This window comes from Neodiprion fabricii, chromosome 4 (assembly GCF_021155785.1).
Source record: "Neodiprion fabricii isolate iyNeoFabr1 chromosome 4, iyNeoFabr1.1, whole genome shotgun sequence".
Lineage (NCBI taxonomy): Eukaryota > Metazoa > Arthropoda > Insecta > Hymenoptera > Diprionidae > Neodiprion > Neodiprion fabricii.
The window spans coordinates 37267380-37279768 of record NC_060242.1 but is presented as its reverse complement, the minus strand read 5'-3'; the positions used below and the strand labels follow the sequence as shown (position 1 = coordinate 37279768).

General features: G+C 41.0%; 1 protein-coding gene across 2 annotated transcripts in view; it reads right to left on the bottom strand.

The window, feature by feature from the left end:
* LOC124179948 (odorant receptor 46a-like) overlaps window positions 1–12389 on the bottom strand; it is a 54208-nt gene that overhangs the window by 34379 nt on the left and 7440 nt on the right. Inside the window, exons 2-5 of one of the 2 annotated variants that reach the window (XM_046564833.1) lie at window positions 11938–12037; window positions 11720–11824; window positions 9752–9910; window positions 9404–9669 (exon numbers count right to left, since the gene is read on the bottom strand). In XM_046564833.1, the coding sequence (XP_046420789.1) occupies window positions 9613–9669; window positions 9752–9910; window positions 11720–11824; window positions 11938–12003 (387 nt within the window). In that variant the 5' untranslated portion in view covers window positions 12004–12037 and the 3' untranslated portion in view covers window positions 9404–9612. Of the gene's footprint in view, window positions 1–9403; window positions 9670–9751; window positions 9911–11719; window positions 11825–11937; window positions 12038–12389 lie in introns of those variants that run through there. The other variant, XM_046564834.1, reaches the window with a different exon arrangement.

Here is a 12389-nt window from a genome sequence, read left to right as displayed (position 1 = left end):
TGAAAAGCGTTCGGTTTTCAAAAAATATTATTTCGACTCGACTCGAATTTTCTACAATTTTTTAGAACGATTTTATTCATCGACGCAATTTGACGATCTAACAAAATTCCAATAGATCGAGTGTCGTGTATAATAAAATTTCACCATCGCCTATTTTCCATGTTTGAATTTTCGGGAAAAACAACATTTGTAACAACAAATGCATCAATTGTCCTCTTGTGCCAAAGTACTTGACGAATTTGTACCTCGGGCAAATGGAACATTGCGAAATATGGTCGTTCGGAAGCATCCTCTTTTCTTTTGGCCTCTGAAATATTTTTGGCAGGTGCATGAAACCTCGAGAAACATTCATTCGTGAGTTTGATAATTTTTTCGTAAGAAATAAAAAAGTCGCAGATCTCCAGCATTTACATTCCAAGTCCGATTAGCTTTCCCTGCATTTTGCAGTAGAGCATTATTGTAAGCCTCAACATGAAAAGCGTGTTCTCCAACATTTCCCTGCTTCGCAATTTTATTTTCTGCGGAGAAATACACACTTTAGTTTTGGAGAAACAAGCGTTCAGCTTGTCTTTTCGGTTTAGTCGTATAGCAGGTGAAATCAGGAATCATGGGCAATTCAAATGATCCATGTCACGTTGGAAGAAAAATGTTGTCAACTCTTTTGTTACTACGCCACCAGCTTGAAAATGTTGATATTTCCTAGAAAATTAAATGGGTTTAGTTAACGTTTTTACAATTTCCAGGTATGCGAGCAGACTGTCGAAGACTGTGAGTCGTATGGCTTTAGCGGTGGCCGCATCGAACTTCGCTGCAGTTATGTTTGCAGGAGTCGTGATCACTTTTGTAAGATTGATTTGTAACGGATAAAATTATTATGGTTCGAAACGTTGGGTGCCTATTATCTGTGCAGTCAGTCAAAATTTTTTAATTTTATTCTTCATTCCATGTCAATACAGAAGGAATTCTACTCATTTGATTTCGTCAAGGTGATGGCTTTCGAGATCATATCCATGGTCCATCTTTTTTTGTACGCCTGGCCAGCGGGCTACTTGACTCTGATGGTAAATGACTTCAGTTTTTCTTGTCGAGTTTTTCTAATCACGTCTGGCAAGACTTCAGTTTTGTAATGCTCGTGATTTTCGAACTGCCCGAAATCGTACGTCAGCAATCGTTATAAATGAAATGATTGAAGCTCAACAGTAGATTGTCCATAGCGGAGGCAAAGAAGGTCTTTTTACGCCGGGGGTAAGTTTGCGATATGAGTCTCAGACGAGCGTCTGCGCCTGTTGAACACAAATTTGCAAGAAAGACTATTCTGCGTTACCTACGTCGACAACTAGGCTACTTTGTAGTTTTTATGACCACCAATACTTAAAAGTCACTTATCAACCAAAGTGGTCATGCCCCGATAAAATGACCGAAGGTGAGCTATCCTGTTTATTATCACTATCATTATCACGATCATTTTCGTTGTCGTTATTGTTACCATTATTATCGTCATTGCTACATACGTGCCAAACGTGCTGCCGCAGAGCACAATTGGCAAAGTTGTGCAATTGGCTGATCGTTGGAATTTTTCAGTTCACACGTGTACAAGTATTTCATCCAATATTGCGAATTGGTTTCCTTCGAAGAACTTTGCGATTGGATTCTTCGATCGCAATCCGGGGATCACCAGACTTCACAATTCAGCTGAGCATCAGCGCTAGTTTAGAGTTCGAATGAATATCACCAAGGTTGTTCCGTGTGATTCCTGTATCCTTATAATGATTACCCGATTTGTATACGCGCTACCCAATGCTCAATAACCAAAAACTGGTAATCCAGTACGTTCTTCGATGTGTACCGACTCACACGTATGCGGCATTCGGTTGAAATGTGTCCGAAGAAACTATCAGCAACAGGGTACCGGAAAGTTAGAAGAGAAACTGAACAGAATAATGAAAAATTAGCCAAACAACGGGCTAATTGGCGGATTCGGACCTCCGGTTCGCCTAACAATAGCTCGCAATCAGGTGAAATTTCGCGTCCAATAAAGACGTTATGAATGAACCAAACGACCAGATATTTAATTATTTTATTTCTAATGCTAGTTATGTCACATTCAGGACAAATTGTTGGTAAAGTAGAGGCCCTGGAACCCCTGGACATCCGAAATTCCGAGAGGGGGCACTGCAGCAAGTATATAGCGAATAAGATATTTCAGGCTTCATGTCTTTTTATTATTTTTCGAGTTCAAACGGCATCAAGCAGTTAAGTCGGCAATTAATCCGAGGAAATTGCGGAGTGACGGAATAGCGACGATTTCGAAGGAAGATTTTGTTCGGTTGAGGCAAGTAGATAATAACGTTTATCTCAATTCAAGTTGTCAAGTTTAGATTTAAGTCCACTCGCGGTAGCGTCGAAGCTCCGAGTCGGGTGATATTGAGAACGCCGTCTGTTCGATACTCCAGCGGCGCACCGTCGAGAAATTAGTTATAGTTTCGGTTTCGAGCAATTATTGCTGTGGCGCTAAAGTTTCTAGGTTTTGAATTGAGAGTTGCGCGCTTGTGACTCGTAAATATTGAGTTAGATTTTAGTCAAGGAGCTGCAAGCTCAGTAGATCAAGAAAGAGCGTACGTTACGAATAATTTTCTGTTGTTTAATTTTGTATCGCAAAGAGCGAATTCCGAATCACTTCTTTTATATTTTAACTTTCCGTTTCTCTGATTTCAGAGAAAATAGGAAGTTATTGTAATCACCCAGAAAATGAAAAGTTGAGTTCTCACTAGATCTCCACGTTTTGAGGTCCGGAGAATCACCTCCAATCATTTTCAAATGGACGTCTGTGTGTGTGTATGTATATATGGATGTATGTATGTATCGTGACGAGTAGTTCATAGCCCGTCACATTTGTTAACCTATCGCACTTCCCTACGCACAGAATTTCGCTAAAAATACCGAAAGCACGTCTGAGGCCAATACTCCAAAAAGAACGACTTGTCATCTTCAAGTGAAATTCTCTTTATTAAGCTTATTCTATTATAGTTTCTCTTTTTTTAACGCTCTACAAGAACCGACCACGAGACTTCCGCTTCGAGATACCAGGACACTGTCTGACAGGGGTCACGTACCAGCTCAACACCGACCACCACCGACTACGGACTAACGAATACCGCTGAAGCCACTCCCGATGGATGCCTACCCAAGTTGTGCACAGGGTCGCGCGTGATGCACAAACAGTACCTCCAACTATTTAGACTTATCGGCCAGGAGCCGAACCACGAATCAACGCTTCCACCGCTCGGATGCATCGCCGACGGCAGGGCCGTGCGTCAAAAACACAATAAAGCCTCCTGTCGACGATACTCATCAGCCTGGAGCTGAACCGACCATGACATCTACCAACACGTTGTTTATAAAAAAGAAGGACGGTTGTCTCTTAATGAACCGTCTTATCGAAGGGCTGTGGCGTGGGTCACGCTCGACTATGCGGACCACGTGGATCTGGTGGATACAGTGTGGGGATCCGGGTTGAGAGCCATCACCACCAGATCGTTCCGGCATGAGGGCTCCGATGGGCGAGTGCCGGGATGCAGCGCCAACGAAATAGCCACAACGGGGAGTACCAGTAAAGCAAGGAGTGAAGTATAATCGGTCGCAAGTCCAAAATATCGATAACGCAATATTCTCGCACACTTCAATATCGCAACACACGAGTGGTACGACTTCCCCTTTCACCAACGATACCGCACAGATGAGTGAAAACATCTCCGACCATCGTCCGACGTCGCGAAACCTCGATACCTGTCGGCGAAGAAGAAGAAAGCAAACAAGGAGGGATTATCGCCGCCTACCTGTAGACCCGACCTACGCGACGTACTGGCCCAATTAGAATAACGCAGATTTGAGGAAGAAGCACGTGACAGCAGCACGAGGAAAATCAGGATCATCGCTCGAGACGACACTGTACGTTTTCAACTAAGCCTCTCTCTCTCTCTCTCTCTCTCTCTCTCTCTCTCTCTCTCTCTCTCTCTCTCTCTCTCTCTCTCTCTCTCTCTCTCTCTCTCTCTCTCTCTCTCTCTCTCTCTCTCTGTCAACGTCAACTGTCACGTAAATTTCGCCTCCTGAGTCAAACTCTCTTTGTCACCTTTAAATCAAATTTTCAATTATTCACCTATGGACAAGTTGTAGTGAAATCGCCTCCGTTCCCTTCAATACTGTCAGTGTCCAGTTCTAGTGTGCATACATTGCATTTATTGCCGACTTTTACAATTTTCAAATTCTAGCTGGTGTACATGTGCAAACGTAGTGTGTCAGTGCGTGGTTGTGTCTGTGCTATTGTGATCTTTGATCTCTGAGGATTAACACACTCTATTATCGCCATAGCGTATTTGTTTACTTTCTTTCTAACCCGTTCTTCACGTCGTCACGTGTAAATCCGCCTAACTCTCTCCACTCTATACACATCAGCCTTATCATGTCCGACGACAATACCGAGACTTCTGCACAGGCAGCAACAAGATTTTGCAAAGGATGCAAAAAGGATGTCAAAACACCTATCTGTTGCTACAAATGCCTTGGTTATTTCCATCCCAGTTGCGCCCAAGCGACGAAAGTTACAAAGGCCAATGGTAGACCGGCTGCAAGATGCAAGTTTTGCACGGCCCAAGCTGCTGCCACATACTCAACACCGGCTGCTCCCTTCTCCGTCGATACCGCTGGAACTGTTACTCCTCTGCCTGAGGTTGGCACACCTGCATCGCTTCTAGTTCCTCCCACAGGTTCGCCTTCGCTCGAAACGCTCCTTGCAGCTATTGAAGCCTCTTCGAAACAGTCGTTAGCTATCAATGCAAAACTTGACAAATTGGTAACCTTGCCTGATAAGGTTGGTGAACTTTCTACTAAAGTGAAAGGTTTAGAGGAAAATTCGCACTCCCGTGCTCGAGAGTCCGCAGAGCTCTTGGCTAAAATCGATGGTCTGACCTTGCTGCCAGCTAAATTAGAATCGTTGACATCGAAGTTTGATCAGCTCTCAATATCCACAACGGAGATGTTCAGCAGCCTCACGGCAAAAGTAGAGGATCTCACCAACAAAAATGCACTTCTCAGTACTCGTATCGACAACCTCGAGGATACCAGTAAATCACAGGCGGCTGAGATCACCCGTCTTGTGACATCAAATACCGAGTTAAAATTGTGCAACACAAATCTGACGGACAGGCTGGCGTCTCTGGAGCGAAACTCTTTAAACAGCGACTTAATTATCTCTGCAGTTCCCGAGCTAGAAGGCGAGGATCTCTTGGCTACATTTGGCGCCCTTACAACCCAACTCTCTATTGACGTGCCGCCTACCGATGTTCTGGAGATTGGGCGCATCAAAAGCACATTGGATTCCAACAAGCCTCGTTTGATTCTATGCAAACTCAGATCCGTCCAATGTCGAAATCGCCTACTTGCCGCCAAAAGAGCTAAAGGCCCCATTTATGCAAATCAGCTTGGCTTGCCGCACGATCAGCCCCGGACTCCTATTTTCATCAACGAGCATCTGCCCCCTACTCTTTCCAAATTTCTAGGAAAGGTGAGAGCCTATGCCAAGGAGAGAGGCTATCGCTTCATCTGGACCCGAAATGGATTAGTATACGTCAAGCGGGATGCGTCCTCTGATCACATCCTGATAAAATCTGAGGCCGATCTTCAACTACTTTCGCATCGTACTTGACTAATGTCGAAGCCATCTGAATCTACCCTCGTTGGACTGGATTGCGGCTCCACCTCTTCTATTCCTGATGCCACTCTCGACTGCAGTTTCTTTAATATCCCGACGTACGTCGCTCTTTGAGGCTTGCAACTACAGACTACCCAGCATCATTTCATATCCCTGCTCATCGCACGACTTGCTACCGAAATTCATTTCTCCTGTCGGCTATATATTTCTGGCACAGCCTACCTCTATCACTCCGGCAATCCTCCTCTCTGGCGGTGTTCAAGGCTAAACTCTTCGATCGGCTTTTCGCATTGGAGTTAGCAGCCGTCAACCTAGCATCGTCGCCGAGGCTTTGATTACTTAGTTTTCGTTCACCCCCTTTTAGGTTAAGTCTATTCCCTACCTCATTATCGTAATTGTAAGTGTTATTTTGTTATCTTGCTACATTGCCCTTAAAAATTCTGAGAAATGTACTTCTCTATTTTCTTTTCCTATTTATAACTGTATAGTATTACATCTATTTAGTATTATAAGTTTGCTGTTACTCTTCCTGTTTATGTTTATACTATTAAGATATTCTATTTTATTATATTTTATTAGATATTTTATTTTATATTCTATTTTCTCTGTCTCTGTTCAACTTGCCCATTGGCTCCTACGGGCCACGGCATAAAATCAAAATAAATCTAAATCTAAAAAATCTCTCTCTCTCTCTCTCTCTCTCTCTCTCTCTCTCTCTCTCTCTCTCTCTCTCTCTCTCTCTCTCTCGCTCCCTCCCTCCCTCCCTCCCTCCCTCCCTCCCTCCCTCCCTCCCTCCCTCCCTCCCTCCCTCCCTCCCTCCCTCCCTCCCTCCCTCCCTGCCTGCCTCCCTCCCTCCCTCCCTCCCTCCCTCCCTCCCTCCCTCCCTCCCTCTCTCTCTCTCTCTCTCTCTCTCTCTCTCTCTCTCTCTTGCAGTTGTGCTGCGCGAGCCACGTGGGCTCGTATCTTATTCTTTTCTATTTCTCATCTTATCCCTTTGTATTTCTAATTACAAGTAACTTCGCGACTGGTTGACTCTTACTTACGCATTGTTAGTGCTAGATAGACTTATGGCGAAACCGCATTAATTATTACCTCGAATAATAGTATCGCGAGCCTACGCACATTTCTCGTTTATGATGAAAACGTTCTATTATTTGTCAAATCTCTCGCTTAACTTTTCTCTGGCTGTAAACTAATTGTCTCACATATCTTAAGTGTATCTGAATCTCTTCAGTTATTCGCTTGTTATTAATACTTATCGCTTCTTGGTCAATATACCTGATACTCTTTCTGCTTCACCTGTCTCTTATTTTATCTGTTGGATTCAACCCCTACCCTCTGCCATTATCTTGCCTCTACTGAGCAAGCTGTGCAAAACCGTCGTAGAACCTGATCTTGTCTTCATCAATATCCTTTCTTCTAATTATCTATTTTCTGACGCATATGTGCGTCTGGCGCCCAACGATCATATCTTTCTCTCTCATCATCTCTCAGTATCTAATTATTCAGGTTAGTAACTGCGCCGTAGGGTAACCTATCTTTAACCCTCGCACTTTATCTTAAAGTTAAAGTTTAAATAAATAAGTATTGGTTACAGTGTGTATGTACGTGCGTGATCAATTTTTTGTCCGACGATATCTCGAGAACGAGTAGTTAGATTTTGACGAACTTGGTCTTAATCGACGCACCTCTTTCAGACTTAGACCTGACTAGACTTTGGCTGTGATTGGTTTAGTAGTTTTCGAACATTTTGAAAAACCAAATTCTTTTCTTGTGATTTTCGTACACAATATCGAATGGGCGTCAATTTTGGTAAAAGGAATTATTATAACGTCGAATAATGTGCACTGAGAAAAACTTTTAGTTCCGGTTATCGCTCAGTCCTTAACTATTTTTATTTTCTACCAGAATCGAGAAATATAGTTCTAGGTAGAGAAAGAAAATTAGATTTCTAGCTGTTACCGGAAAGTCCAGTATACGTTACTATTCTTTCTCATTGCGATCACTGTTACTATATTTTCTTGCAACTGTTGCGAAAATTTAACGCTTGTGCAACGATAAATCGACGTTAAAGCCTAGTTCAGCTAAAAAAGTAGAGTAAACCGGACAAACTGATTTTGAGTTGCAATAACCAAAAAAGGAGCGACGATAGCGCAAAATGGTTAGGCGTACCTCGATTTTCGTAATTCCGGCAATATTCAAACAGTTTTTTTTTTCAACGATACCTGTTTCACAGAATTTTTCTAGTCACTGTAACAAACGAAATTTTTCTCAGTGCATAACCAAAAAATCGGGTGCGTGTACTTATGTACGCGCGTGAGAAGTTATACTTCTTTGGCATCATTAAAAAACAATAAAACAAATAACGGATGTCTTACATTATATTTAATCAACCTATTAAATTTTTGTCGCGAACTTTTTATTAAATGTTCTATTAAATTTATTTCTTCAGTTTGTAAATATTAAAAAACCAATAATAAATATTCAACATTGATAATTTAATAATATATAGTATTAATTATATTAAATAATGATATTTTAATTTATATCAATAAATAATACATACGGATAACTAACCTCAATTATATTGGAGCACTTAAAAAAGTATTTTAGCACAATTTTTTCACTAATATTCACCAATAGTAAATAATATTAATCCAAATATTCAATTTAAATCACTACTGAATATATTTCATTGCCACATGTATAATTCGCACTTGTATGAATATAAAACACGTGTTGTGACTCGAGACTTAATGAATTCGGTTGAGTGGGCAACTTCATCCTGTTAATTTTGTGTTACAGTGATGCGCGCGCATCTTGTTTCGAGACTTAATGAATTCGGTGAGTGGGCAACTTCATCCTGTTAATTTTGTGTTACAATTTTGTGTTACAGTGATGCGCGCGCATCTTGAAATTTCACTCTCATCAGTTTTTCATAACGCGCCTAAAGAAGTATAGCTTAGAATTTAGAATCACGTTAGTTAACCCTTCATTACATACAAAACCATGTTTGCTTGTAATATTTTTTCAGTATATTGAAAGATTTTGTTCAAAACCAACTTTGAATAATAATTATATATTTTTTCGTGTACCGCAAGGTATTTTTATTTTTTGTATTCTAGATTAAGCGCAAACTGTCAAATTATTTGAGTAAATGTAAGATTTTTATTTCATCTTCTTCGTAATTCGTGGCATAAGGGGTTAAGAGCTATTTATAGAGAACATGTCATGAGATACCGTCATTCCGGGAACGTTTGACGAAAAAATTCTTTCTTGTTCGTTAATACGCAGAATGATTTATATATAAACATGCAATTGTATTTGTTTCAGAACCTTTGGTGAGAAAATCTATTGTTTTCGATCACTGATTCGTCTTTGGTAGCTTCTCATATATTATGATCATATGTTCACGAAATGATATCAATGCTCGCGAATTGGTGAAACATGAGAATTATCCATTTTTGGCGGTACATTCAAAATATCCGGACGTTTTTTACCACACCTAGCACTATTTATGATTGTTACGGTTATTCATTCTTCCTTAGGTTGATGCGTACCAACTACTGTAATCACGTGAGACCAAGTTACATTCGATATTTCACGTTCCTGTTATGTTTTATTGAAAAGTATCGTTACAATACACCGGCTTTTCCCCAAATGTTCACCAAGCAATTCAAAGACGGATGAAAAATTTGAACCGTCTGCTTTTCCTGTTATACCTCAGACTAGGTAGGTATGATCATCTCGTCATGTGAAATGAAATCGGAGAATCACAGTCGAATGAAATTTTCGATGCCCGACTGCTGGGTTTGAATTACTAGACCAGCGGATATACAGAAAATTGGGTACGTGTCGTGATGCAACAAAATCGTTGCGATCCTGCGGATTATCTGCTTCCGTATTCACTCGCCGAAAATAGCGAGAAGCGTTGCGATATACGAGAAACTGGTTGATAACCCCTGGAATAAAGAATGAAAATCAGAAGGTTGAGCTAGTTTGTGAAAAAGTTAAAATTATACCACAGGCTCGTCATGTACGTACAACTCCAAACGTTTCCAGGTTCAAGGCAGGAAGCAGGCCGTCGACTTTGATTATGACTGGATCATTGGCCCTTTCCATCATAATCAATACCGAGCGTTGCATCTTGGGCGATTTGCCTAGCCACTGGCCATGTAAAACGGATTCCGATATTTGGTGACTCTTCGGGGGAAATTGAAATTTATCATCGATATCAATGACTAACGAACGTGCAGGTAATAACAACACATCGATAATTCGAGTGAGCTAAGAAAATGGTACGAAAAATTTTTTGATGATTTTTGAAGTACGGCAGAAAAATTGAAACAAGATATTTCATAAGTATCCAAGGTGGTCATGCCTCAATAAAATGACCGAAGGTGAGCTATCCTCTTTATTATCACTATCATTATGACGATCATTTTCGTTGTTGTTATTGTTACTATTATTATCATCATTGCTACATATGTGCCAAACGTGCTGACGCAGAGTACAATTGGCCAAGTGGTGCAATTGGCTGATCGTTGGAATTTTTCAGATCACACGTGTACAAGTATTTCATCCAATATTGCGAATTGGTTTCTTTGCAACTGGATTCTTCGATCGCAATCCGGGGATGACCAGACTTCACTATTCAGCTGAGCATCAGCGCTAGTTTAGAGTTTAAATGAATATTACCAAGGTCGTTCCGCGTGATTCCTGTATCCTTGTGCTGATTACCCAATTCGTATTCGCGCTACCTAATGCTCAATAACCAAAAACTGGTAATCCAGTACGTTCTCCGATGTGTAACGACTCACACGTATGTTCACGTCCATTGGTCACAGCACCGTAAATGTATCAACAGTGGAGGTTATCGCATCGGATATTGATACAAGCTTTCATCTTTCGCAATAAAATCGAAAAATGCCTCACCGTTGACATAACTTTCTGACATTTTCTTGATTTCCGTGATCAATGTCAATTTCTCTGATATTTCCATGTTTACCCTGACTGTGGACACTGTTGTTGGATGACTGACGATATATTTGTACACATCCAACATTACACTCAACTCTAATGACTTTGCAACGAGCGAACTTCCGATACCGTGGCAACTTCTTGCCTTCACAAATATAGCTTTTGAACGAGAATATTTCGTGGTATATTGCAAACGAATGATCAAAAATTGATCCGGGCTTTAATACCGTCATTCGACACCTTCACGCTCACTTAGAGCCTAATAACATTAACCCTGGAGAGAAGGTGAGGATTTTTTATTAAATTTTCGTGAAAGATTGTGCTCGCGAAACTTCTCGGAAAGGAGGGTGAGATATTTTTCGTTTACTCCTACTTCGTCAAGCACCAAAGATGCCGAGCAAAATGTTTGCGTTGTGCGTACCAAAACGTTAACCTGCATTTGTTGAGCTGCACTATTAAACGGCGTACGATCATACGAATTCTCTGCGTTTTATTCGGCCATTTTCTGTGGATGTTGAAACATCAACCCCATTTAATTCTGTTAATCACCAACCTTTAGACGGAGACCGGACTTCAATTATACATATTTCTCACCAGATATACATTAATGTGACACGCCGTATGCGCTCATGCTACAAATCCTATGTTCCGTACCACCTTCTCTCAAAAACAAGAACACTGGTACTTTTAATAAGCGTCACTACTTGATAGTTGACTTTTAAGCACTGGTGGTCATAAAAACTATAAAGTAGCCTAGTTGTCGACGTAGGTAACGCAGAATAGTCTTTCTTGCAAATTTGTGTTCAACAGGCGCAGACGCTCGTCTGAGACTCATATCGCAAACTTACCCTCGGCTTAAAAAGACCTTCTTTGCCTCCGCTATGGACAATCTACTGTTGAGCTTCAATCATTTCATTTATAACGATTGCTGACGTACGATTTCGGTCAGTTCGAAAATCACGAGCATCACAAAACTGAAGTCTTGCCAGACGTGATTAGAAAAATTCGACAAGCAAATCTGAAGTCATTTACCAACTGAGCCATGTAGTCCGCTGGCCAGGCGTACAAAAAAAGATGGACCATGGATACCATCTCGAAGGCCACCACCTTGACGAAATCAATTGAGTAGAATTGCTTCTGTATTGACATGGAATGCAAAATAAAATTAAAAAATTTTGACTGACTGCACGGATAATAGGCACCCAACGTTTCAGACCATAATAATTTTATCCGTTACAAATCCATCTTACAAAAGTGATCACGACTCCTCCAAACATAACTGCAGTGAAGTTCGATGCGGCAATCACTAAAGCCATACGACCCACAGTCTTCGACAGTCTGCTCGCAAACCTGGAAATTGTAAAAACGTTAACTAAACCCATTTAATTTTCTGGGAAATATCAACATTTTCAAGCCGGTGGCGCAGTATCAAAAGAGTTGACATCATTTTTTTCTCAACGCGACATCGATCATTTGAATTGCCCATGATTCCTCATTTCACCTGCTATACGACTAAACCGGAAAGACAAGCTGAACGCTTGTTTCGCAAAAACTAAAGTGTGTATTTCTCTGCAGAAAATAAAACTACGAAGCAGGGAAATGTTGGAAAACAGGCTTTTCATGTTAGGGCGTACATTGATGCTCTACTGCAAAATGCAGGAAAAGCTAATCGGCCTTGGAATGTAATTGCTGGAGATCGGTG